The sequence below is a fragment of the Myotis nattereri genome (genome assembly GCF_964212035.1).
Source record: "Myotis nattereri genome assembly, chromosome: 4".
NCBI lineage: Eukaryota > Metazoa > Chordata > Mammalia > Chiroptera > Vespertilionidae > Myotis > Myotis nattereri.
In genome coordinates, this window is record NC_138079.1 from 108,240,165 (window position 1) to 108,266,820 (window position 26,656).

Consider the following 26,656-nt stretch of genomic DNA (forward strand, 5'->3'; position numbering starts at 1 on the left):
ATACATGGCCAATATCGGGCGCCTCATAGAGGACATGAAACACAAAATCGGAAGTATGAATGAGATCTACTTTGGAAAAACAAAGGACATCATAAACGGGCTGAGGTCTGTGCAGTTTTGCAGACAAATCAAAACAAGAAGCTCTTAAGAACTGTTGTAGGCAGCGGGAATGGTACCCGGTGTTAGCCCCATGAGGTCAGCCTAGACTTGGGTTCAGCAACCTCTGTACTTGAGCTCTAGTTAGGGAAGACTTCAGAGCCAAGACTCACATTATAAGAGAACAGTTATTTGGAAAATCACAGAGGTAGAAGAAGTAATTTGTAGAAGGAATGGGCTTAGGAAACATGTTATAGAGGTAAAGGAAGGGTCCTTGGAGCTGGAAGTGAGGAAGGTAAAGCTGATGTGTGGGGGTGGGGGTGGGGGAAAGGAAGAGAAAGGCACAGCTGTTCCTGGGAGGGAGGGCACTTCCATCCTAAGGGTTTTAAAGGTGGAGATTTTAGGGAAGTTTCCAGGGGAAGATCTTAATAGAATATTCAGCAGCTTTCCAGGTGTGTTCTTTCAGATCAGATCTAGGTCTCCACTGATTGGTTGGCGCCAGAGCAGGGGGTCATTGTCCAATTCAGCTGGTCCGGAGGTCAGCTGTGGGGTCGCTTGTGTGGTCTTGCAGCTTTCCTGGGCCTGGAGCTGAAATACAACTGAGGCCTAAATGTTATCAAAAGGTCAAGGGGTCCAAACCACAGGACCTTGGGGGGCGAGGTCCCACCCCACAATTGTCCTTTGCTCGGCACTGGGGCTTTCCACCTGGTGACCTTCTGTACCTGGCCCCTGGCCCTCGCTCTGCTCACGTCTGTCTCACTCCTACCACAGAATGACCTGGTGGAGGCTTCGAAGAGAGAGCAGCAATGTTAAATGTCTGCATCATGCTAAACCAGACACGGCATACACTCATTAGATTCCTGTCTTAGAAAACTTGTTTCCCGCTCCCTTCCTTCTGGGAAAGGTTACACAACTTGCACCACTGACCTGCACAGCCCCACGCCTCCTGAGAATAAAGCCGCTAAACAACCTGACGACCTTCGAGACTCCAAGGCCTACTGCCCACCACGTTTTTGGTATCAAAACTCTTTCCTTAAAGAGCGAGTTGTTTCATTTGCTCCCGCCGCCGCCCCAGCCCACTTATAAGCATAAAATACAGCCTCCCCTTTCCGCCCACCTTTGTGTTACATTGGAATAAAAAGGTAACACACTAAAAATTTATAATTGTGGTGTGAATGATGGAAGAAAAACTGGGGGGAAAAAGCCATCAGTGGGTGCTGCACGAACGACACAAGGCGGCGTGCAGGGGGCTTGAAGCGCCCCGTACACGGCGGACTTCCGGCTGGGTGGACTTCCGGTGGGAGGGCTTCCGGCGCGGCGGGCGGAAGCAGCTCGTGCGCAGGCCTGGCTGCCCGGCCTCCGGCGCAGTCCTGGGCCGGCGGGCGGCGCCGCTGGAAGTGACGCGCGGGGGCGGGCCCAGGCTGGGAGTCGCCGCCGCCGCCGCCGGCCGGGGAGCGATGTAGGAGCCGCAGCCCATCTGCCCCGCGTCCCGCCGGCTGAGCCCGGGCCCCACCGCCGCCATGAAGAAGCAGTTCAACCGCATGAAGCAGCTGGCCAACCAGACCGTGGGCAGGCGAGTGCGCGGCGGGGCGGGGCGGCGGGGCGAGGGGCGGCTGCCGGTGGAGGGCCGCGCCTCCCCTCGGGCGCTGCGGGCTCTCAGCCCCGGGGTCTGCCCGGGGGCCTGGCCAGGGGGCGCCGTGCCTGGGACACGCTCCCAGCCTTCGGGGGGCCCCGCCGGGACAGCCCAGCCCTGCAAGTGCGCGAGGGCGCTCCCTGGGGACACGGTCACTGCCGCCCGCCCCCTCGCTGAGCCCGCTTCGCTGCGCCCTTCGGGGACTCGGGTGCGGGGTCGCCAAACCCGGGCGAACGGGCACCAGCGGCTGGCCGCACCTTCCTGACTTTCACACGTTGGGAACTGGGAGGAAACGCCGTGGCTCATTGAAAAAAAACAAAACACCTTCTATACAACATCTCTTTCTCGCTTGGGATTTGGAAGCAGATACTTACCAGTGTGTCGGTGGTTCTGCTTTAATACCAGACAAGCGTTGACTCTTTAAAAACCTGATCTGCTGGCATTAAGGCCGTGTTACTGACACTTCGGCGTTTATATTTCATTTTCCAATTACAGTTGACATTCAATGCTGTTAGTTCCAGGTATAAAGCACAGTGACTAGACACCTATAAACCTAACGAGGTGGTCCCCCACCGACACCAGCCACAGTGATTGCAGTTACTCTGAGCTGGCCGAGTGGACCAGCCTTTGCCGGTGGCCGGGTGTGGGGACAGGAGTGGTCTGTGGTCTGTGGTCGGCGGAGCGTCTCCGGGGGATGGACGTTCCGGGGGATGGACGTGCGCGGCATTTTCTGGGGCTGCCCTTTCAGGGTCTTCCAGGGCGGCTGCTGTTCGGTCGGACTTCCCGTCCATTCTGAGATGAGATGTGAAAGTGTGAATTTTTCACAGCCTTCGCTTTTCCCTCCCAACCGTTGAGTCAAAGGGGGGGGATGGGGGGTTCAGTTTGGCCAAAGCACGTGGGGACACTTCTTTCTTTTGTGTGCATGAAAATACTTTTACTTCCTCTTGAATTCTCCACATTTGCTTTTCACTGTTTCATTTCCCTTAACTTTTTGCTTAGGTTTGTTGCTCCATTTTTTTTTTATTTTTTTTTGGTACCCCACCCTGTTACCGTGGTGTGCACTTTTCCTATTTCCACAGCCGCTCCCTGTCCTCTCCATGTGCCTGCTTTTCTGTGGTTTGTAGGGAAATAAATGATAGACATGAGGGCTGAGTGTAAAATCAGTACTTCGGGAGGGTCAAGATACGTTTATCAGATTGTCGTCCTGGCCTGCTGGGACACTATGGGGCAAGGGATGTTTGCTCTCCAGTGAAGTTGGGAGGCTTGTTAAAGCTGCAGAGCCATGCAAGGTCTCTGGCTCCTGCTCCCTCTGCGGCAGCTTCGCTCTTCACACTTGTAAATTCCAGCCACACTTGCCTACTTTCAGTTTCCAGAGGAGCCAGGCTCTCACCAGTTAGCCTGGCACTCCCTGTGTGTGGAAGCCTTCTCAGCACACCTGCCCTACAGCCACCGCCTCCTGTTCCTTCTCTGGGCCTCTGACAGGCCTTCCCTGACGCTCCAGCACAGACTGGCTGTCCTTCCTGGGTGCTGTCGGAACCCCACGTAGCACCTTCGTTTCTGCGATGTAATTGCCTCTTCACTTGTCCGCATTCTCCTTTAGACTGCGCGCCTTGAGAGGCCTTGCTATGACTTACTCTTTTGATTCCAGGCTCTGCTGTGCTTCCTGTCACTGGTAGAAACTCAGCAGATAGTTAATCCATGGTCAATCTAGTTCTTACTAGATTGCTCTGGTGGTGTGGGCCCAAGTATGGGAAAATGAGAACTGGGTAGAGGCATGGTGATTCATACTAGGACTGCAATTCTGGCCCTGACCTTTGACTATTTGAAAATCTTAATTGCTAGATGCCAGTGGAAGCTGAAGCTATTACAGAGCAATTAAGGGTGTGGCAATTATGCACCCAAAGTCAAAACTTTTTACAGGAAAACCTGTTGCTTTACAGCTGTTGATTTCCTAGATATATTTTTCCCCCACTTCTGTAATTATAAAGGACTAGGGAGGAAAAAATGAAGGCAGGAGAGAGCCTGGAATTGTTATTTTGTGGAAGCAGATGGTGGGTGGCCAATGGAATCAGGATTCTGGGTGTATTGGGGTCAAGATGAAGTCTAGATAGCAAAGGAGGGTCCCCCTGGCCCCATGAGTGAAGTTATATGTGTGACTGACATGCCCATGTGTGGGTTACCAATTCATAGAGCTCTAGGTGGTGTCTTGCAGTGAAGTGTTCTCTTCCCAGACTTTGGACCTTGTGTGTAACCCCACAGTGAGGTTCCATGGGATGGACATGTGGGAGGATTAGTAATGGCTGGAAGGAGTGAGTTCTCATGATGCAACTTGTTTACAGGGTGGGTGAGTCTGTCTCAGAAGGTGGTTTGTGCATCACAGGGGCAAGGCTTCTGAGGTGGCCTCCTAACAGGGACGGCCCCAGGAAGAGAATTACGATGGTTCCTGTTGTCCTGCCTGCCTTTTGTTGATCCATCTATTCAACAGACATTTGTTAAGCCCAAACTGTGTACCATTGTGCAAAATATTAAAGAATTGAAAGTGAAAACTACAGTTTCTGCCCTGAAGGAGCTCGATAGATTTGCAAAATAATTGAAGCAATAAGTGATTATATACTGTGAGAAAAAGCTTATCTCATGGTAGGTGTATAGTGACTTAGGCTAGAGGGATGGCTACGGCACAGAGCAAAACCCAGCTCTTACTGGATGGAGGAGAGGGAACAAAAAAATGGAGGTGGGGGGGATTTGAGCAGAGCCCCCCTCCTTCATTTTCAAGCATTTTTTTCAATTTTACCTTGTATTGATAAGTCTCTTTTGGTTGTAAGAAAACTCAATTTAAATGTACTTAAAGCAAAGACAGGAATTAATTGGCTCCTATGTTATCAAAGAGTGCAAAAGTAATATGGCTACAGACTGGGTGGAGTTCAGAGGCTCCTCTCTGACGGGCTGTGTCCCCAAAGGAGACCCCCGCCTTCCATCATCCTCAGTTCAAGCCCCAGGGGAACAGGGAATACTTTACTCCCAGTCACTGTGGCCAGAGTCCCAGGACTGACTCCCAATGTTTCTGACTGGTCACGTGCCTTTTCCTGGAAATGGGAATGGAGTCAGCACCGCTCTAATCACACGGACTGAGTCGGGGTGCATGGGTGCTATTGCCAGCAGGAGGGGAGGAGGTGTGCTGGTCTGGCAAACAATAGGCGTCCTGTCATATCTTTTGTAGTCCTTCTACAAAGATGGGTATTTTGCTTTTGAAAATGCTTTGTGTAGGTAATCCAGTGGACGAGGCGGTGATTGGGGAGGCGATGCCCTGAATCCAGGAAGGTGTACACCAGGATAAGGAAGCTGAGGAACATCTAGTGATGGGCTAGGAGTGTCAAGGAGAAAAGGACTCAGGGACTGACTAGGAGGTTTATGATCTGGTGAGCCGCTGGGAGGGAGTGTCTGGAGATCCGGAATGCTTTCCCAGATGAGTTGTCTTCAGATAAGCCAGTCACAAGCTCCAGTGCCTAGAGGGGCCAGGCCAGTAAAATCAACAAGGGACTTAGGCGAGGTGAGGGCTGGCAGGGAAGGGGGAGCCTGAATGGTACTTGTCTCAACTCACCAAAGGGGCATGACAATTTTTGGAGTTTTGAGAAAAGCCTGAAATTAGGATTTTAATGAAAATCAGATGGCATTCAATGCAAATGAAACAACTAATATGACACTGTATGGGGCTAAGCAAAGTATCCAGGGCCAGATTTGGCCTGTGGGTCACCAGTTGGCATTTGCTTGTCTGAAAGGAACTGGAACTTAATGATCCCTGTTATTATTTTTTTGTTCTGTACTTATTACTACATTCTAAGTTCTTTGAATCTGTTAAAGAACTGTTCTTTCCTTTTCAGAAAACTTTAAAAGATCTGATAAGAATAATCATCACCATTTTACTAAGTGCTGTGCAAACCGCCTGGCTTGGCCCTCACCTGCAGAGATGATCATTTCTGTTTTATAAAGAAGGAAGAATGCCTTGTTAAGTCCACGCAGCTCCTAGGTGACCAGGGCACAACGTGGGTGGGGTCCAGAGCTTCTGACTGGATTCCATGTGCTTCTGACCACAGACACTGGGCTGCCTCTTCCCCAGGGAAGGATTAATAATCACTATAAGCTGCTGAGCTAGGTGCTTGGAATAAATTATCTCCTTGTATTCTTTTAATTTTTAGCTTTTATTTATTAAGAAAAGAAAGCAAGAATTGTTGATCACAGCAAAAATATATTTAGGACAATGAGACAAGGAAGGGCATAGAAGCATCAGGAGAGCCTCGGCTGGGCTGCTTTGGCTCACTGGGAGGTCAAAAGGGGGCTTGGAGCCAGGGTCAGGGTAGCCCGGTATGAGCTCTGCTGCCCATTGCTCCTCCGGTTGCAAGTCTCATGGGGTCCCTTAGAAGTTAGGGGATACATGCCTATGGGGTAAGAATGAGAAGAGAGTGGCGTGGGTTTGCTCCCTGGAGGGAAAGCACCAATTTTCTTTTTTAAAACATGTTTTTGTTGATTTCAGAGAAAGGAAGGGAGAAGAAGAGAGAGATAGAAGCATCAATGATGAGAGATAATAATCTATTGGTTCCCTCCTGCACACCCCCTACTGGGGAGCGAGCCCATAACCTAGTCACGTGCCCTGTCCTGGAATCGAACTGTGATCTCCTAGCTCATGGGTCAACACTCAACCATTGAGCAACACTGCCTGGGCACCTCTCTGTATTTTTGTTGTTAATCCTTATCCGAGGATATTTTTCCATTGATTTTTAGAGAGAGTGGAAGGGAAGGGGAGAGACACACACAGAGAGAGAAACATCAATGTGAGAGAGACACATTGATTGGTTGCCTTCTGCATGTGTCCTGACTGGGGCCAGGGATCGAGCCTGCAACCAAGGTATGTGCCCTTGCCCCGGAATCAAACCTGTGACCCTTCATTCCGTGGGCTGACGCTCTATCCACTGAGCTAAACTGACTAGAGCATTTCTGTATTCTTAAAGCAACTCTTAAGGGGTGATGTTATTTCTGACTTAATGATGAAACCAGAACTCAAAGAGGCTAGAGAATGACAGAGCTGGGGGTTCAAACCCAGGTCTCTGATTCTGAGGCAGCTAAAAATCCATACTTCACAGGGCAGCTCTTACATGAGAAACCACTTGTTTAAGTTATGAGTGACACTTTTATAAAATCCTGGAGGCTAGGAGTTGATGTTCCTACAGTGGCTCTTATCAGGTATGCCCCCCCACCCCACCCCCGCCAAGGCAAGGTCTGGAGATGGTTTTGATTGTCATGACTTGTTTTTCTTGGGGGACGGGTGGGCGGGGTGTTGTTACTGGCATCTAGTGGGTGGAGACCAGGGATGCTGCTGAACATCTTACAATACATAGGACACGCCCCCCCCACCCCCCCACCTCCACACACACAGAATGATCTGGTCCCAAATGCCAAGAGTGCTAAGATTGAGAAGCCCTGGTCTAGTCCTTCCAGGTTCCAGATAGGCAAATTTTCAAGGTTCACACTGTTTGCTTGCTGGGGATACCTGTGTTCTTTCTGACCTGTTCAGTATGTATGTGTGTATTTTTTATAGTCATTGGCCTATATTTAAAAATTCAGTTTCCACACAAAAACCTGGATATTTGGCGTCTAAAATCCTGGAAGACCTAGAAATATCTGGCTTTCTCCAATAGCTGACCAGCAGCTGGCCCATCTGGCTGGGGCACCAGCCATCCCGCTTGCCCCAGTCCCTGTCTGGCTTGTTTTAACGCAGTTACATTCCTTGCCAACCCCTCCCTGATCACAGAAATCAGATGACCTTCTCTAGGAGAAGATGCAGTTCTTCCTGAGGGAGCCTGTTCCATAGGGGCAGCAGGAATTCTCAGATGCTGAGTCAAAATGCATTTCTCCCTGCGCATTCCAGAGCACTCCTCTGGGCCAGGTTGAACCAATCCCCTCTCTTCCATGACAGCCCTTCTGGTGTCTAACCTCACAAGCCATCTCCTGACTTCAGTAACATTCTTCATTTGTCACCTACGCTGCTGTTTCATTTTGCTCCCAAGGATTTCCTCAGCCATTTTTTATTGATTGATTGATTGATTGATCCTCACCTAGGGATATTTTTCCATTGATTTTTAGAGAGTGGAAGGAAGAGGGAGAGACAGAGAGAAAAATCGATGTGAAAGAGACACATCTATTGGTTGCCTCGTGCACATACCCTGACCAGGGCCAAGGAACCTACAACCAAGGTATGTGCCCTTGACTGGAATCGAGCCTGGGACCCTTCAGTCCCAGGGCTCTATCCACTGTGCCAAACTGGCTAGGACTGATATATATTTTTTAGTGTAAAATATTTCATAATAAAAATAGACCATAGCCTGGCCAGTGTGCTCAGTGGTTGAGTGTCAACCTATGAACCAGGAGTTCACAGTTTGATTCCCCATCAGGGCACATGCCCGGGTTGGGGGCTTGATCCCCAGAAGGGGGTGTGCAGGAGTCTCTCTCATCATTGATGTTTCTACTCTCTCTCTCTTCCTCTCTCATACTCTCTGAAATCAATAAAAATATATTTTAAAAATAGATCATAGAAGAGTTAATAGATACTTTAGAATTGCTTTATTTTCTAGCTTATTAGTATTTTTTTTAGTTTTGTAAAACGAGTGGGAAGTTTTTTCATCTATGAATTTGAAACTTTAAATTATTTATCTTGGAAAAGGGAATGAAAGCTCTAAGTTAAAATAGGAACCTCTTTTTAAAAAGTTTGTGTAATCTCAGAGGGAAGGTGAAGGCGGAGGTGAGTGGTGGGTGGGAAGAGATCAAGCAAAGAACTTGTATGAATATATGATAACCCATGGACACAGACAATAGGGTGGTGGAGGCCTGAGGGGGAGTGGGGGGTGTGGGGACAGGTCGAGCTAGAAGGTGTCAATGGGAGAAAAAAAGGGACATATGTAATACTTTCAACGATAAAGGTTTTTAAAAAATTTTTAAAAAGTAAGTTTGAGTTAGGGAGATTAGATTATAGCAGTGGTCGCCAACCTTTTGGACCTCACGGACCACCAGTGGTCCTCGGACCACCAGTTGGCGACCGCTGGATTATAGTGTTCCTACCCTTTCAGGGCCGTAGTGATTCCAGGTGACATTGTGTGTCTGCTCTGGATTTAGGCGGGGAATATTCTGCGTCTCCTCCCTTCTCAGATCATTCCCCTGGGTGGTCTCAACCCCTCAATGCCACCCCTGGTGGATGACTCTCATCTTTATGCCTCTAGCCCTGGCATCTGCATTTCTAGATCTTTATCTTGAACGTGTCCACTTTGTATGTCCTGCTGAAATTCAGCTCATGAACTACATCCTTGAGTTAGCCCTACTTACCTAGTCTATGGCCTTCAGGCCCAATCCCACCCATTGCCTGTTTAGTGGGCAAGGTTATGGGCACACAGCCATGCACTGCAGTGGCAGAGTGGAGTACTTGTAACAGTGGCTGTATGTTCCCCTCTAAATCAGCAATTTTCAACCTTTTTTTAAAACTTATGGCACATAAACTAATTACTAAAATTCTGCAGCACACCAAAGAATCCTATATAACAGTGGTTCTCAACCTTCCTAATGCCGCGACCCTTTAATACAGTTCCTCATGTTGTGGTGACCCCCTATTTCATTGTTACAAATTGAACATAATTAAAGCATAGTGATTAATCACAAAAAAATATGTAATTATATATGTGTTTTCCAATGGTCTTAGGCGACCCCTGTGAAAGGGTCAAAAAGGGGTCGCGACCCACAGGTTGAGAACCACTGCTGTATAATAAAAGCATAATATGCAAATCAACCAAATGGCGGAATGACCAGTTGGCGGGGAGGGGGGGGGGGGAGCGGGGCTGGCAGCAGACGGAGGGAGAGAATGGCGATGGGGGTGGGGAAGGCAGCCAGCAGCGGCAGAGCAGCAATGGGGGGGGCCCTGGTATTGTCCCCTGATGGCCCGTCTGGTCGCCTTCTGCAGAGAGGCCTGGCAGCAATGGTGGGGTGATGGGGGCGGCGCTGTCCCCTGATCCCCTGTCCTCACCTCCTGCAGAGGGAGGCCAGACTGTGGCTTAGGCCCGCTCCCCGCTGGTCAGAGGACATCCCCTGAGGACCCCTGGACTGTGAGAGGGCTCAGGCTGGGCTGAGGGGACCCACCCCTTCCCCCCACCAGCGCACCAATTTTCATGCACCAGGCCTCTAGTAGTATATACTAGTATTTTGCCGATCTGACACAAGGTAAGTATAATTTTGATTCACTCATACTGGATGGCTATTGTTGTGTTGGCTGTTGTCATTTTTTTATTTGACAATGTAAGGGAAAAGAGTTCAGTGCCCTGACTAAATAGGTATTGCCCCTGACTAGATAGGTATTGCATGCTTTAAAAATGCTTGCGGCACAGCCATTGATAATTACTGCTCTAAATGATTTTCTTCTTCTTATGAAATCTCTGGAGTTTAGAATTGCTACATTTGTAAGAAGTTGATATTTATGTATCAGAGTTTTGTCAAATTGCCTCTGCAGCAGGTGAGGGGGGTGGGGGTGGGGGGTACTATCATCCCATGTACAGTGAAGCGGGTGATGCCCCACTGCCACGCACGGCATGTATGGTGGCATGAGTGTCCTGTTTCAGCAGGTTGAAATGAGCGTGCCCCTTTACTTGTATTTCCTTATGTGAGTTTTTGGTATGTATCATTTGCTTATTTAATTGATAATGTTCAGTTGTCACTTTCATTGATCAATTACCAATTCAGTTCAACAGTTGTCTTTTGGGAACCTGTCAAATTCTAGGGGCTGAGGTTAAATTTCTGGGAACTTGAATGGGAAGCAGACATACAAACATAATTTGAATAGGGCCAGTGTACCTATTTTAGCAAACCTTAGGTATTAATAATGAAATGTTAAATCCATGTCTTGAATATTTTTGTTCTTGGAGACATCACTTAATGAATGCAGTGATGGAATCTTGAGGGAGTACATTTATGACCCAGTGCAGGTTTGATACACGTTTCCACAGGTAGCGCAGATTCTGTTGACAATCTGACCCTGAGATTTATATAAGAAACTGCTCTTGATTAGGTACAGCCTACTTGCAGCAAATGATAGGAGAACACTATTCAGTTCATCTGAGTCCTCTAGGTTGTAAGACTTGTTTCCTGTGTCTGGTTATATTACTTAATTACAGCTTATTGATTATTTGCATTGGCTACTTCTTTTTGATTAATCAGTCCTAAGGTGTTTCTCCCTTCCTCCCCTTTCCCACAGTTCTTCTTAGGTGTCTTTCCTTATCAGAGTTACCTTTGGGTCTAGTAGTCAACTTGATCTCTCCTTTAATGTTTTATTAGCATTTCTTCTCTAGTTTCTCAATGTTCTTCCACATGGATTAGTCAAATTTATTCCTCCTAGAGAGTTTAAATCATAAATTGTAGACCTAGCAGGTGCTCAAATGAATACAGATAGATATGTGAGTAAATACATATTTTGAACGGCACGGAATTTTTTCTAAGCCACTACCAGCTACCTGCCACCTGTCAGTGTGAACAGTTATAAATCTACCAGCTTGGATTTCACCTGGTCATTGGATCCTTTCAGAGGCATGGGCTAGAGTGGCCACTTGAACCCATGCCCAGCTGTACCTTGGGGAAAGACACCCAAGTATTTCTGCTTCCCTAGACAAGGGGAGTGTTCGGATCAGGGAGCATGGGCCCAGGACTGGGGTCTCTGAGATGTGCTTGGGGTGCAGGGAAGGCTTCCCTGCCATGTGCCACTGGAGCAATCTTGATAACAGGCAAGGAGAGGTATGTGTGATGGAGCATTGAAGAGGGAAGGAAAATAAGGGAAACCTAACACACTAAAAATTTCATCTTTTAACTTAATGTTTTTGTTCAATAAATTGGAAAAAGACAATCGTACCTGATTCTTAACAGTAGAAAAACTATCCAACACATTTCATTAGGTAGAGAGTCGCCGTGTATAGATCCATGTGTCCTCAAACTCAGAGACTGTGGTATTTAAATTCACAATTTCCTGGGTGCATTTCCATCCAATAGAAGGAGTAAGTTCTTCAAAGGTTTAAAAAGTTTTGCCCTGCCCTAGCCAGTGTGGCTCAGTGGATAGATCATCGATCGGCCCGTGGACTGAAGGGTCCTGGGTTTGATTCTGGTCAAGGGCAGGCTCCATCCTCGGCCCTGGTTGGGATGCATGCAGGAGGCAGCCAATTGATGTGTCTCTCTCACATTGATGTTTCTTTCTCTCTGCCTCTCCCCCTCCTTTCCACTCTCTCTTAAAATCAATGGAAACATGTAATTTCTTGTATCTACTTTTTTTGTCGGGCTTTTTCTCCCACGGATGTATGACTTCGGGTGTGTGTGCATTTGTGCACCAGTACCACACTGTTGACCTGTAGCATGTTTTAAATGTGGTAGAACTGGTCTCCTTCAACTTTTCTTTTTCTTCTCTCTTATCCTCAGGTGAGGATTAACAACAACCACAAAAGCTTTGCCCTGACCTGTGTGGCTCAGTGGGTTGGGTACCATCCTCTGCACCAAAAGTTTGCCTGACTGAGTCCCTGTTGGGCCACAAGCCTGGATTGCGGATTCAATGCCCGGCGGGGGCTATTGATGTTATGATGTGACATCTATGTTTCTCTCTCTCCCCCTTTCCCTTCTTCTCTTTCTAAAATCAATAAAAATATTTTTAAAAAGTTTTAAAGCCACCAATACTCAATTTTCTTTGCCCAGAATAAACTGATGGCCACCTTTTCTGAAAACACACAGTTTTGTTGTACATTGAAAATTTACTGAGTAAGCATTTCTCACAGTGTGGCTTTTACTTTTCATTATACTTGTTCATCTCCTCTTACAGCCTTTCAGTATTCTCACTGCTTTTGCATTTTTGGATGTGCTAGGATTATTAATATTCCCCACACAACCCCAAGATGGCAGGACTCAATATAACCACCCATGACTGTGAACAGCTTTTGGAGACAGGCAGTATGGATTGGCTTTGGCTGTCATCTGTGGAAGACCGTTATTTAAAAAGCTTCGGTGCCAGTTCTGAGGGGGATCATGGTTTGAAGACCACCGCAGTAGAATTTGGGGGGTTCTTATATACAGAAGGTTGAGAATGAAGTTGGTGCTTTAGGAAGACAACTCTGGTGGCAGGTGGAGTTGGGATTGTGGAGGGAGAGAGAAGGGAAGGTGGCAGGAGCCTCGTTAGGAAGCTATTGCAGGGGCGGAGGAAGAGGTGCTGACAGCCTGAGCTGAGACAGTGGCGTTGCAGGTTAGGTGGAGAAGAATTCAACACCGTAGTGTTGGGGAGAAGAAGAGAGGAAAGAGCTGAGGAGATTCCGGTTATGGTTGGTGTTAGAAATAGCTAACAATATTCTTCACTCTTCCATTATTTTGTAGTGCTTCTTTTTATCTTTTTTAAAATATGTTTTTTTTATTAATTTTTACAGAGAGAGAGGAAGGAAGAGCGATAAAGAGATAGAAACATCTACGAGAGAGGAATATCATCGATCAGCTGCCTCCTGCATGCCTCCTACTGGGGATCGAGCTCACAGCCCCAGCATATGCCCTGACCAGGAGTCCAAACAGTGAATGACCTTTTGGTTTCTGGGTTGATGCTGAATGGCTGAGCCACACCAGCGGGCAGTGCTTCTCTTTTTTAAACATGTAATTTCTTGTATCTACTTTTTTTGTCGGGCTTTTTCTCCCACGGATGTATGACTTTGGGTGTGTGTGCATTTGTGCACTGTTGATCTGTAATGTGTTTTAAATGTGGTAGAACTGGTCTCCTTCAGCTTTTCTTTTTCAGTTATTCTCTCTTATTTTGTATAAATATGAATTTTGGTACCACTTCTTTTCTAGTTCCTGAAAAATTCATTAGGAATTTGGTTTGGAGCTCATTTATTCCAGTATTTATTGGGTGCCGATATGGATTAGGACAGAGGATATAAAAAGAACTAAAACCCAGGAATTATGGTCTGGTAAATTTGTGAACTAACCTGTGGGGAGAATTTATGATACTTTTGCAACACAAGCACGGCACGTCTCCTTACATGTGCTTTTGTGTGCGTCCAGAGTATTTTGTTGTTGTTGAGAATTGGGCCTGATTAGTTTAGCTGGTAAACATGGGCGATATTAATGTTTGTATACATACTTGTTTACTTTATACCTTTACCTTATGTAGCTGCAGTTGGTAATTTTGTTACTTCTTTGGTTTTTCTGTGTATACATTACCTTTGTTATGCTTCCTTTTCTACTGTCACTTCAGAGATTTCTTTTTCAACCCTATTTACTTGTTTAGACTCCATGACATGAGGTATGGCTGTCGAATTGTTTATAGCATCATTGTATAAAGGCCATACAACTGCACCCCCATTGGACATTCCAGAAACACGGTGAGGAAGGCTTGTCTTGCTAAAATGCAAATGTCCTAATCTGAATAGTTCCCGGTGGAAATCTACAAATATTTTTCCTCACCTTTTTTGAGCTACACACTTTTTGGTATGTCTGATATTTGAGCCTTTATTGTGTCTTAGTCATAAAATTGGCAGGTGATCTTAAAGGCAGAGTGCTGAATTTGTAGTAGTCCAACTGTACTGGAACGGAATGGAGAAAATGATGGCATTGCCCTTGAATGAGGAAGGAATTAGAAGAGAACGTTGAGAAATGGTGAGAGGAATGGCAGTATGTTAACACAACCTCTAAAGAAGTGGTGCAGTCCTGGGCAGTGGACTTAATTACATACAGTCCATGAGTCCTGGAGCAGTCTTCAGGCATGGAAACCTTGCTGCTGTGGATTTAGAGGGAGGTTCTAACAGCCCTCTTCTTAGAAAAATCATCCACACCCACGTTTGCACATGATCTCACGGACTTCACAGACATCCCCAAGCCTACGCACAAGCACAGGATGAAAGAAAACCCAGTATGGTTCCACTCAGGAGCCTACTCGTTAGTGGGCCTACTAGTTAGCTATGTTCCCAGGCTGTGAACTGCTCTCTATATGTGCTCTCACATCTGCTCGCGTTCTGCTCGTCTCCAAAACACACTCGCCGTCTGTATGAGAGCCTCCCTCCAAAAGCAGAAATCTGCTGCTTTTGATGAGATTTTGTGATCACATCAAATTACTTTCCCTTAACAATCAGCTTGGGGTGATTAGTTAGTTAAGTTGTGTTTTAAAACTTTCAGATATGGGCTTAAAAACAACAAACTGCTTTTGTGGGGTGCAGTAGAGGGCATGTTGGGCTGGGTCTGAGGAGTTGAGCCCTCTGTGCTATTGGCTAGCTCGCTCTCTGAACTTGGCTGAATCTCCCTGCAGTGCTTCCACACTGGCAAGTCAGCTCCTGGTACCGCACGGAACAAGCCTGGTGTGTGGGAGAAGCTGGTGTGTGATAAGGAGGCATCATAAGAGACGGGAAAATTGTCAGGTTGGATACCCCCTCACCACTACAGGCCAAAAGAAATTGCATACAGATGAAGAGTTTCCTGGAAAAAAACAAAAAAAAAAAAACAAAAAAAACACCAAAAAACAAAGAATAACAATCAACAACCGTAAAATAAGTAGAGGAAAATATGGAAAGTATTTCATGCTCTGGTATGAAAGTGCAGAGAATGAGCAATAAAAGATAACCGATAGCCCAGCTGGTGTGACTCAGTGGTTGAGCATCAACCTGTGAACCAGGAGGTTGATCACAGGTTTGATTCCCGGTCAGGGTACATGCCTGGGTTGCGGGCTTGATCCCCATTGTGGGGCATGCAGGAGGCAGCCAGTCAATGATTCTCATCATTGATGTTTCTATTTCTCTCTCCATCTCTCTTCCTCTCTGAAATCAATAAAAATACATTTTTAAAAAGATAGCCTATAGATTTAGCCACACAATAATTAAATTCATCATTAAAATTATGATGAATGATTAACTGGAAACAGTTGAGAATGGCCACAACAGAGGATTAGTATTAAAGTAGAAAGCTCTCTTCGTTTAAAGAACTCCACTCAAATATCATGAGCAGAAAGACTACAGACGAAAGACCGGTAACTAGTAAATATATGAGAGTCTTCAAAATTACAAGCAAGTGAAGCACAAAGCTTGAGACTTCTTTTCACTTACCAGATTGGCACAGTTCAGTGATATGTTGCTGCCTTGGGGGAGGGGAGAAACGCTATGTGACATACTGCTGGGGAATGGCATCTTTTCCAGGGAGATGTTGGCCGTTGTGTCTTAAGACACTTCTAAAATCTGAACCCTAATTCGTCCACCATCTCCTACCCTTTCAGATTCCTCTTTCCCAAACAGTTTCTCCTGCCCTTTGTCCAGCCAGTCCCCTTCCATGGGGCCTCAGGCAGGCAGTCTCTGCTGGACATCACTTCCAGAGCTCTGTCCGGCGGGCCTTCTTCTCACAACAGTGGCCTGACTCATGTATTGTTTTGGCTTCTTCACTCCTGTACCTGGGGTGTAGGGTGTGGCCCAGAGAGACCATCCAGTTTTGAAGGTTAGCACCGCCAAAATTTTGCAGCCTCCAAGCTCAGCTGGGCTTTTACTACGCCTTCCAGTCCTTGGCTGGTTTCCCCTCCCATTTTCCTAAGTGCCTTTGCCAGACTTTTACTTCTCAGACCTACTCCACCCTCTCCAGACACACCCACTCTCCTCATTTCCCGAGAAAACTGGATGCTGCCCCATTTCCCACTCCGCTCCAGTGTACCAGTCTTCATGGTCATCGTGGCTTCCCGCTTGTCACCCCCTCCCCCCCAATGCCAGTGCCCAGCTCTCCTTCATTGTCAGCCTTCCTCCTCCACTGGCTCTTTCTGCTTCAATGCCCAGCACACTCAGGTTTTTTCTTAGCTTTCTTCTCTCTTCATGTGACCTTGCTTCTTCCTCCCTCTCCATTCACGCCCTGCATCTTGGTTCCGACAGCCATTCTCACATTTTCCTGTCCAGTCAGTCGCTGGTCCTTGCTTCACTGACACCACGCTCCGCTTCTGCTCTCCCTGCCCTCCCTGCCCTCCCTGCCCTCCCTGGGACTCCTCCTTTGTTCCCAGAAGAGCTTTGGCTCTTCATCGGATGTGTTCCCAGCACTTCTGTGTTTAGTCTTCACCTTTTCTGCAGAACCTGCATTCTGATGAGTTCCCCGATTCCCTGTCTGCTGCTGCTGCCCACGGCACGCTCCGCATTTCCCGTCCAGTGCCCTGTCTGCTGCTGCCCACGACACGCTCCGCATTTCCCGTCCAGTGCCCTGTCTGCTGCTGCCCATGGCACACTCCGCATCTCCCGTCCAGTGCCCTGTCTGCTGCTGCCCACGGCACGCTCCGCATTTCCCGTCCAGTGCCCTGTCTGCTGCTGCCCACGGCACGCTCCGCATCTCCCGTCCAGTGCCCTGGCTGCTGCTGCTGCCCACGGCACGCTCCGCATCTCCCGTCCAGTGCCCTGTCTGTTGCTGCCCATGGCACGCTCCGCATCTCCCGTCCAGTGCCCTGTCTGTTGCTGCCCACAGCACGCTCCGCATCTCCCGTCCAGTGCCCTGGCTGCTGCTGCCCACAGCACGCTCCGCATCTCCCGTCCAGTGCCCTGTCTGCTGCTGCCCACGACACGCTCTGAATTTCCCGTCCAGTGCCCTGTCTGCTGCTGCCCACGACACGCTCTGAATTTCCCGTCCAGTGCCTTTGTGATGCTGCAGAGGCACACAGCCACACCCACCAGGGCATCTCTGCCTGAGTGAGTGGTCAGCAGACCCTTTCAGCTCAGCATTTCTGGAGCTGACCTCTTTGGCTCATCCTCAAATCCTCCTGATTTTCTCTCCAGGTGAAGAACCTATTGTCTAGTCCAGTGATGGTGAACCGATGACACGCGTGTCAGAGATGACACGCGAACTCATTTTTTTGATTGATTTTTCTTTGTTAAATGGCATTTAAATATATAAAATAAATATCAAAAATATAAGTCTTTGTTTTACTATGGTTGCAAATATAAAAAAATTTCTATATGTGACACGGCACCAGAGTTAAGTTAGGGTTTTTCAAAATGCTGACACGCCGAGCTCAAAAGGTTCGCCATCACTGGTCTAGTCAGTTACTCAAGTTGGAAACTTGGTGACCCTTCCAGGCTCTTTGATCTCACTCCCACCCATACCATGTCACGTGCTCCTGTTCATTTTACCTTAGTAATAGCTCTGTCCCTCCACTTACTCACTGCTTTCTCATTTGGTGGGTGGCCTCCTCCTTTCCTACTTGGGTCTCATGCTTAGAAGTGTCTTAATGTTCTCCTCAGCGTCCCTGACCTCCACGCATCTCCCACACTGCTGCCAGAAAGACCCTGCTCCCAAAACAGTTGTCATAATGACAGCTTACATTTATTTGGGTGCTTACTGTGTGCCAGGCACTCTTCCAGGTGCCAGCAAAATCGGTCCTGCCCCCTTTTTCCAGGTGAGAAAACAGGCACATCTGAGGTCACAGAGCTAGTAAGTCTGCCTCCAGAGTCTGTACTCTTACCTACCACGTCATAACAAGAGAAACCATGTTCTGAGCTTTCTAGCAACTAGCACATTGCATATATCTTTTAGTCCTTCTGACTCTATAAATCAGAAACTTAATATTTCTATTTTTCCAGGTGGGAAATAGAGGCACAGAGATGTTAAGTAACCTGCTCATAGTTAAACAGCTTTTAGATGGACTGGGCTTTGAGCCCTAGCAGCATTGCTCCAGGCTCTCCCTCTTAGCCAGTTCACCCACCTACAAGGGTTACCTCAGATGTGCCTACAAATTCTGAACTCGGTTTTATGGGTATCCTCCTGTTCTGCTTTCAGGATCATGGATGGCAAAGGAGATAGGCATGTATGAGATGGCCTTGCTAATAAAGAGAATTTGTGACAAGAAGAAGAGACCAGCATCCTGCTTGACCCACATCCAGATATGATGAAGTACTAGGTTGCCCAGTAATGCAGTAGAAATTTCTATGCCTGCTTAAAATGCTCCTTTCCGATCACTCTCCTCCTGCCACGGTATTGATGGATTTCATAGTTTGAAATTTTTGATAAGTTCTTAGCACAACTAGCATAACAACCTGTTACAGCACAGGATTGCACTGTTGTCTGCCGTCAGTTCCTGAGATTGTTCATGGCAGGACAGTTCTCTGATGAGGAAGGAACTGAGGACATTATGGGAGGCAGTCTGGTTTAAGAGGTAGGCTGGATGCTGTGCTTATTCCTTCTCCCCCATTATAATCTAAAAATTTAAATGTTAGAAAAGATATGCTTAAAAATTCTTGGAAATTAAAAAATGTGCAGAGAGCTGTTCAGAAGAAGTCTTATTGAGGAGTAGCTAAGCTCCGTGACGAGTAAAGCAAGTGCCGTTTTCCTTGTTCATTTATTGTTGAAGGCAGGACAGTAGGATGTAAGGAAAATCTTCAGAAAGGCTATTGCATCAAAATTAAAAAGCAGGCTCCCAAGGAAAGATACAGAGTTCTTGGAAATTCAAAACTATGTAATACTGTCACCAGTTAATAAAACGTTTTAGCGGGGAGGGAAGGGAGTAAAGCGTGTTTCTGTGTTCTTTCATTTCCCAGGAGATAGGACTCCCTCAGAAATCCTATATAATAAAGCCCTAATATGCAAACCGAAGGAACAGCTGAACGACTGGCAGAACAACCGGTTGCTGTGACATGCACTGACCACCAGGGGGCAGACGCTCAACGCAGGAGCTGTCCCTGGTTGGGGGCAGCTCCTGTGTTGAGTGTCTGCACCCCCCTGCCAGAGGGAGGCAACTGGCAGCAACAATTGGGGGGCAGAGCTGGCCAGCGGGCGTCGCCAGGCCACCAACCAAGGCGAGTGCCAGTGGGGGCCGCCTGATCCCCCCGCCCGCCGGTTGCCCCACAGATTGGCCCTGATCGCCATCCAGGCCTAGGGACCCTACCCTATCTATTGGGAACAGTGTCTTAGATTTAAAAATTAAAACCTGGCAAGGCTACTCTAACACAAAAAAACAGGATGATGCAACGATGACATGCATGGACTCTGGCATGCACATTTTGTGGTCAGCCCTGATTCTGACACTTATAACTGTGTGACAAAATCAATTACTTAACTTCTCTCTGCCTTAGTTTTTCCACCCGTAAGATGGGGGAAATGGCACTACTGCCCTCAGAAGGATCATGTTATGTACTACTTTTTATAATCAGGGCAAAAAAATGTAGCTGCCCATACAACAGCAAGATGTGTTTCACCTGTATGAAAAGTATGGTCAGTGATGCATGCAGCGTCCCGGATTGCAAGAGGGATGTCCGATGTGGGGATCGGGCCTAAACCGGCAGTCAGACATCCCCTGAGGGCTCAGGCTGGGCTGAGGGACTCCCCCCCACCCCCCCACCCCTGTGCACGAATTTCATGCACTGGGCCTCTAGTAACACAAATAAAACAAAGAAGAGTTGTTTACTAGGTTGTTACAGAGTCAGAGGAGGAGCCTTTCTCTTGCTCTAAATCTCCCATCCCATTAACATGACTACATTATGTCAGCGATCTTCAACCAGTATGCCACACAAATTTTAGAACCTGCAATACCAGACTATTTAGTCAGGGGCACTGACCTCTTTTCCCTTAGATTGTAAAATAAAAAATAAAAAATGACAACAGCCTATACAACATAGCTGTCCAGTGTGAATAACTCAAAATTATACCTATTTTTGGGGTCAGATTGGCAAAACATTTTTGGTGTGCTGCAGAATTTTAGTAATTAGTTTATGTGCCATGAGATGAAAAAAGTTAAAAATCACTGTGTTATGTTGATCTTCACCCGGAAAGACTCCCACCTTTGTGCCTTTTTTGGCAACCATAAGGTTCTTTCCATTAACCAAATGGTTCTTAGTAACTAGGGGGAATTTTGAAGCCCCCCCCCCCCCCGACACACCCCCACACTTGATTTGGCAGTATCTCTAGACATTTCTGGTGGTTTTCACTGGGTGACCAAAATGTCAATACATAGTGCCAAGGCTGAGAAATAGTTAGCTGTCAATTGTACAGCAGACTTGCAGCTCAGACTTTTCCTTTATCTCCCAAGTATCCTAATACTTTCCTAGAAAGTAGATAAAATCTCAACCTCTTTATTGTGCCAAATCTGCCTGCACAGTGAAATTTAAGAATGACATTTAGTGGGGCAAAAAATGTCTACAGTTAGAATGACTGGGACATCTTTCTGCCGCTCTCTGCCATGTCCGTCTGTCTGGCTCTCTCTCCCAGGGACTTGGGTGCAGTCTCCAGCCTTCTCTGACCAGGGCTGCAGCAGTCGTGACTAATCAGAGTTGGCATGGGAAGTAAAGCTATTTGCCACTCTTCCCTAAGAGGTCTCCCCACCCCAAACTGGTTCAGCATAGATGTCCTATGCCTCGTTTTTTTTCCATTTCCCTCCTGCTCCCCACTACCATATTGTAGTGAGATCTTTAGGGGGTGAAATTCTTTTCAACTTTGTCTCTCCAAAAATGTCATTCTTTTGCCTTAATCTTTTAAAAAAATATTTTTAAAATTGATTTTAGAGAGGAAGGGAGAGGAAGAGAGAGATAGAGACATCAATGATGAGAGAGAATCATTGATCGGCTGCCTCCTGCATGCCTCCTTCTGGGGATTGAGCCTGTGTCCCAACCGGGAATCAAACCATGACCTCCTGGTTCATATATCAACACTCAACCACTGAGCCACACCGGCCTGGCTTGCCTTCATATTTGAGGAATATTTTCATTTAATGTAAGATTGTAGGTTGGCTATTTTTTCTTTCAGCACTTTAAAGATGCCATTCCATTGTCATCTGGTCTTGTATCCCTGAGGATAAGCCAGCCATCATTTCTACTGTTGCCCCCTCGTATGTGAAATACCCCCCCCATCTGCTTTTAATATATATATATTTTTATGTCTGTTTTTTAGCAGTTTGACCTTGATCTTCTTAGGTGTTTTTGTGTGTGTGTTTATCCTGCTTAGAGTTCTCTGAGTTTGGGTCAGTGAGTTGATATTGTTCATTAATTTTGGGAACATCTCAGCCATCGATTCTTCAATATTTCTTCTGTCCACGTTCTCTCTCTCTCTTCCCTCTGGCTCTCTAATTCACATACAATATGCAGTCACACTCGGTTTGTGAACGTTTCTTTCCCATCTTGAGCAGTTCACTTCTCAACCTGACAACCTTTTCATGCTGACACCTGTATGATCTCATGCGTCTCTCAGGCGACAAACAAAGGAGAGAATGCAAGAACATGAATCAGTTTACTGCTGTTAATATCTCAGGAAATTGTGCTGTGAATATTTTCATGTTTTTTTGCTTTTGTTACTGCTTATCACTATTACTAAATTTTCATTTTTTACTGTACATTTTATTTCCTTTTTGTTAAATTTTCATTTCCATGTCATATCCTTTTTGTTTTTGAAGAACTTGTTTTTAGATTAAACAGTACGTTAGACAGGTACTGTATATAAGAAAGGTTAAAATGGGATCATTTGAGGGTCTGGAACGGATTAATTCAGTTTACTAGTACATTTTTTTCTAACGGGAAAAAGTGCTCGGTTTTCGAACAGTCTTCTGGAATGAATTAAGTTCCAGAACGGAGGTTCCACTGAGACGTTTGATAGTGTCCCTCAAATCCTGAATACTTTGTTCCGGTTTTTTTCTTTTTGTATTTTAGTGTAGATAATTTGTTTCAATTTCCAAAACTGCTGAAATCCCTCTACTGCATTCTGTCCACATTTTTCACCGGCTCCTTTCACATATTTATCATGGCTGTTTTAAAGTCTCTGCAAGATAATTTCAACATCTTGCCTCTCTTTGGATTTAGTTCTGTTGACTGCATTCTGTCTTGAAAAGGCCTCGTGTTTTCTGTTGTTTTGCCCCATCCCCCAAGGTAAGTTTGCAGAAACTGAGCAACATAACATGCCTTTTCTCTGCCAGGCTGCTCGTGTGAGGACTCCAGTCCATCTAGCCCAAGCCTGTTGGTGCGTGAGTCTGGACTTCATGGTTACTTTTGGTACCTTCAGTTCACCACAGGCTTCAGTTTCTTTGAGGCAGGATTAAAACTCTCTCTGGCAGGTGTGTTTATCTCAGTTCTCTGTGCCTTACCCTCACACTGTGCAATAGGACTTGTGACTGCATCAAGAGAGCTTTTCTCAGCCCCTGCCTCCCTGTGGTTGAGGACCCCTGCCTGATGCCCATGGTCGGGGGCAGAGTGCTGCCGGGTTGCCCTCAGTTCCCTGCCTTTGCTCGCAGACCTCAGCAGGCCCATGCACCTGAGGGGGAGGTGGTGGGTGGGGTTGGGGGGGGGGTTCCTCCCCTGGCAGATCACCTGTGTCCATTCTTCTGCTCTCTCTCACCTTTGCCCTCCCTCACTGCCTTAATGCACTCTTTTGCTAGCCAACCTGCACGCTTCTAACTTCACCTTATCTCTTAGGTCTCAAAAGCCATCACCAGTTTCAGAGAACCTTTCTGGTATCCTGGCTCTGCATTGATGCCCTCCTGTCATCTCTGTAACCACTGGCAAGTTAGTTAACTTTTTTATGCCTAGGTTTCTCATCTCTAAAGTGGATGTAATACTGTCGGTCTCCTGGTTATCTTCAGGATTAAGTGAGTTAAAATGTGTGAAGCACCTGAACATAGAAGTTAACAGGATGTCTGGAGCACACTTGCTCAGATTCAGAGCCTAGCTGACAACAAATAAACTTCTCTGTGCCTCGATGTTCTCATCTGTAATGTGGAGACAGTAATACATACCCCTTGGAGTTATTGTGAACTTTAGAGGAATGGATCCTTGCAGAGCACCTAGAGCAGTGCCAAGCACATGGTAGAGCTCAGCAAGCGTTAGCTGGGATGCTGGTGACGCCACCCCCCTCCTCCCAGAGGGCCGTTGGGATCCTGTCCGAGGGAGTGTGAGCCCTTATTTTCCTCGACAGCCCTCGAGCTCTGTCCGCACAGGGCCACATCTCTTACTTGTGATGGCTCATGGAAGGGAACCCACACATGCTTCCTTAATGACCAACCGAGTGAAAGGTTAGCGGTGAAGCACGCCGGATAGCAGCCTGTGGTTGAGCCTGGTGACGGGCTGCGCGGCTGCGCTCAGTTACTGCATTACTCTCAGTGTCCTTTTGAGTCAAAGCCTCGTTTAAAAAAGGTGAATTTTCTATTTTGAGTCATCTGCAGCGTCCTCTCAGCCACCAAGCTGTGGTGTTGGAACACTTTTCTTTGACCTTTAAAAAAGGGCAAGTGAGGATTTATGGTGTTCTCCGCCCAGAATCCACCCAGCATCCCTTAAAGCAGCCTCACCCCAGTTTTCCCTTAATTTAGTGCATCACCCTAATCATAAAACTTTCTGGGCTACATCTGTGACGTGTATTCCTTGTAGAAACCAACGGTCCACACTTACCCAATTTCTCAGCATTATATGCTTTTTAAGAATAGGTAATGCTCCCCGGCTGGTGTGGTTCAGTGGTTGAGTGTCGACCTATGAACCAGGAGGTCAAGGTTTGATTCCTGGTCAGAGCACATTCCCCTGGTTGCGGACTTGATCCCCAGTACGGGGCGTGCAGGAGGCAACCCGTTGATGGTTCTCATTATTGATGTTTCTGTCTCTTCTCCTTTCCTCTCTGAAATCAATAAAAATATATTTTAAAAAAAGAATAGGTAATGTTTATTGTTGTTGGCAAAGCACAGTTTTGAAGGTTTTAAAATATTCTTTTGTTTGCTGTCTTATTGTGGTCTTTTAAAAGTTGTGTGAGATTCTTGATGCAAATATAAAAGTGAGGTGCTGAAAGGCACAGCTATATGTATTTTTAGATCATAAGATTAGTTTGTAATGGAGCTAGGACCAGCATCTAGCATGAAAATTAATTAAGAAAGACTCAGGCTTGGTCATTGATTTTGAAATTTTGAAATTGTTCTCATTCTGAGGGCCCAAAGACTGTGTGTGTGTGTGTGTGTGTGTGTGTGAAATCTTCACTAGAGGATATTTTTTCCATTGCTTTTCAGAGAGTGTAGAAGGGAGGGAGGGAGAGAGAGAGAAACCTCAATGTGAGAGAGACACATTGACTGGTTATCTCTTGCACACACCCTGACTAGGGGTAGGGAGCGAACCCGCAGCCCAGGTATGTGCCCTTGACAGGGAATCAAACCTGCAAGCCTTCAGTGCGCGGGCTGACGCTCTAACCACTGAGCAACAGCAACCAGGGCTGTATGTATTTTATTTAATGGATGCCTGCCTCAGTTTCCACTCCTATGAAATAGGGGTAATAACAGTTTCCCCATAAGAGTACAAAGTAAAAAATGTGAAATACTTTCATAAGAGAAGAATGTGCAAATGCAAAGTACTGCTTAAATTTTTTTATGACTTATCTTTTGACCAGAGAGAGAGCTCCTTATTTTATGAATTTTTTGAACTTTCTAAAATGTTTTTTAAGTTGATAGTTTATCGCCAGTGCTTCTGCCACACTATTTCTGTGTGGTACTTACCTACAATAGTGGTAAGTCCTTATTGGCCAGGATCAGGTTGTGAGTCTGTTCTTACCTGTCCCATGGATAGCTGCAGAGCACCCCCTACTTGCCGCGAGGTATTCTCCCTGCCTCCATTCTGACTCTGCTACCAGAACTGCCATTCTGAAGTTCGATCTGAGTTTCAGATCTGCCACTCCATTGTGGAGAAACCGTCAGTGGCTCCCCACTGCCTCCCAGTCCTTAGCAGGCAGTGCCTTTCTTTCAGCCGGTCCCACACCCCCTATCCTGTTCCCCAGTGCAGGACCCCTCCAGATCCCCTGCCGTGTGCTCTTTGGCTGTGTCTGTCTTATCTGACATCTGCTTGGACTGCTCCCCTGTGAAGCCGTTCCTGGCCACACAGGCTCTTGTCTCTGCTCCCGGCACTCTGAAGAAGTTGGTGGTTTACATCCCTGCCTTTCCCATCAGCTCCCCAAGGATGGGACTGTGGCTCATTTCTCTCTTCTCCTTCCTCCCCAGTTCTTGACATTCAGTGAGAGCTCCCCGAGTACGGGCTGAGTGAGTGGAGATCTAAGTATATTGTAGCAGGTCCATCCTGAGATGGTTTCTATCTCGAGGTCTTGAGGCCCTCCCTCTCTGAGCGCACCTGAGCACCCAGCACTGCGTTTTTACAGCCTCTTCACCAGCAGCGCGAACACAGCCGCGGGACACATTGATCCTTTGATGCAGGGTTTTGTCAGCTCACCACACTCATTCTCTAGGTTTCTGTGTATTGTGTGCCTGTGTCCTTGGTGGCCTCCAGCCCACGCAGCGTTACCACAACCAACCCTTTGTTTTAAGTGAGCTGCCTGCCTTGCTCCTGCTCCAAGTTTGACACAGCCTCTTGTCTTTGTGATGTCTCGGCTCTACCATAACTTCCTGCAGAAGAAGCTAGAACTGCTTGAATACCTGTGGAAAGGCCATTCTGAGATAAGACTTGCTGCTTGGGATTTATCTGATGCTGATTATTTGTTGTCTCAGAATAGCTAATGTCCATGAACCCTCACTGGGTACCAGGGACCAATTTGATGAGATAAATGGGGTAAATGAGATAACTGTTGGTTCTAAACAGCCACTATGTGGTGGCACGATCATCCCTTCTAGTTTACAGTAGGATCCTCCATTGTATGGGGAGGAGTCCACTCACCTTTACAGTTCACCAAGCGACAACCCTGGACTCAAGCCCGGTCTGTCTAACTCCAGAGCCCTAACCCTAGCTCCACTGCACATCTCCTTCGTCTTTGCTAAAGATGAAACTTAGAATCTGTCATCTATCAGCTTCTTATCACTCAGCTTCCTCTGCCTACGAAGGCAAGACAGCCATGAATCGTACACGAGACACATTCCAGGCGGTCTTGACTAGAAAAGGGTGTTTGTGGCCTGTTGTACAGGAACCCGGCAGACCATCTGCTGCTGCCCACCACTTA

At 46.8% G+C, this 26,656-nt stretch overlaps 1 protein-coding gene across 2 annotated transcripts in view; it reads left to right on the forward strand.

The window, feature by feature from the left end:
* The first annotated feature begins 1,493 nt into the window (after positions 1-1,493).
* ARHGAP17 (Rho GTPase activating protein 17) overlaps positions 1,494-26,656 on the forward strand; it is an 80,978-nt gene continuing 55,815 nt past the window's right edge. For both annotated transcript variants that reach the window (XM_081089647.1, XM_081089648.1), the window contains exon 1: positions 1,494-1,669. In XM_081089647.1, coding sequence (XP_080945773.1) covers positions 1,617-1,669 — 53 coding nt within the window. In that variant the 5' untranslated portion in view covers positions 1,494-1,616. The remainder of the gene's footprint in view (positions 1,670-26,656) is intronic.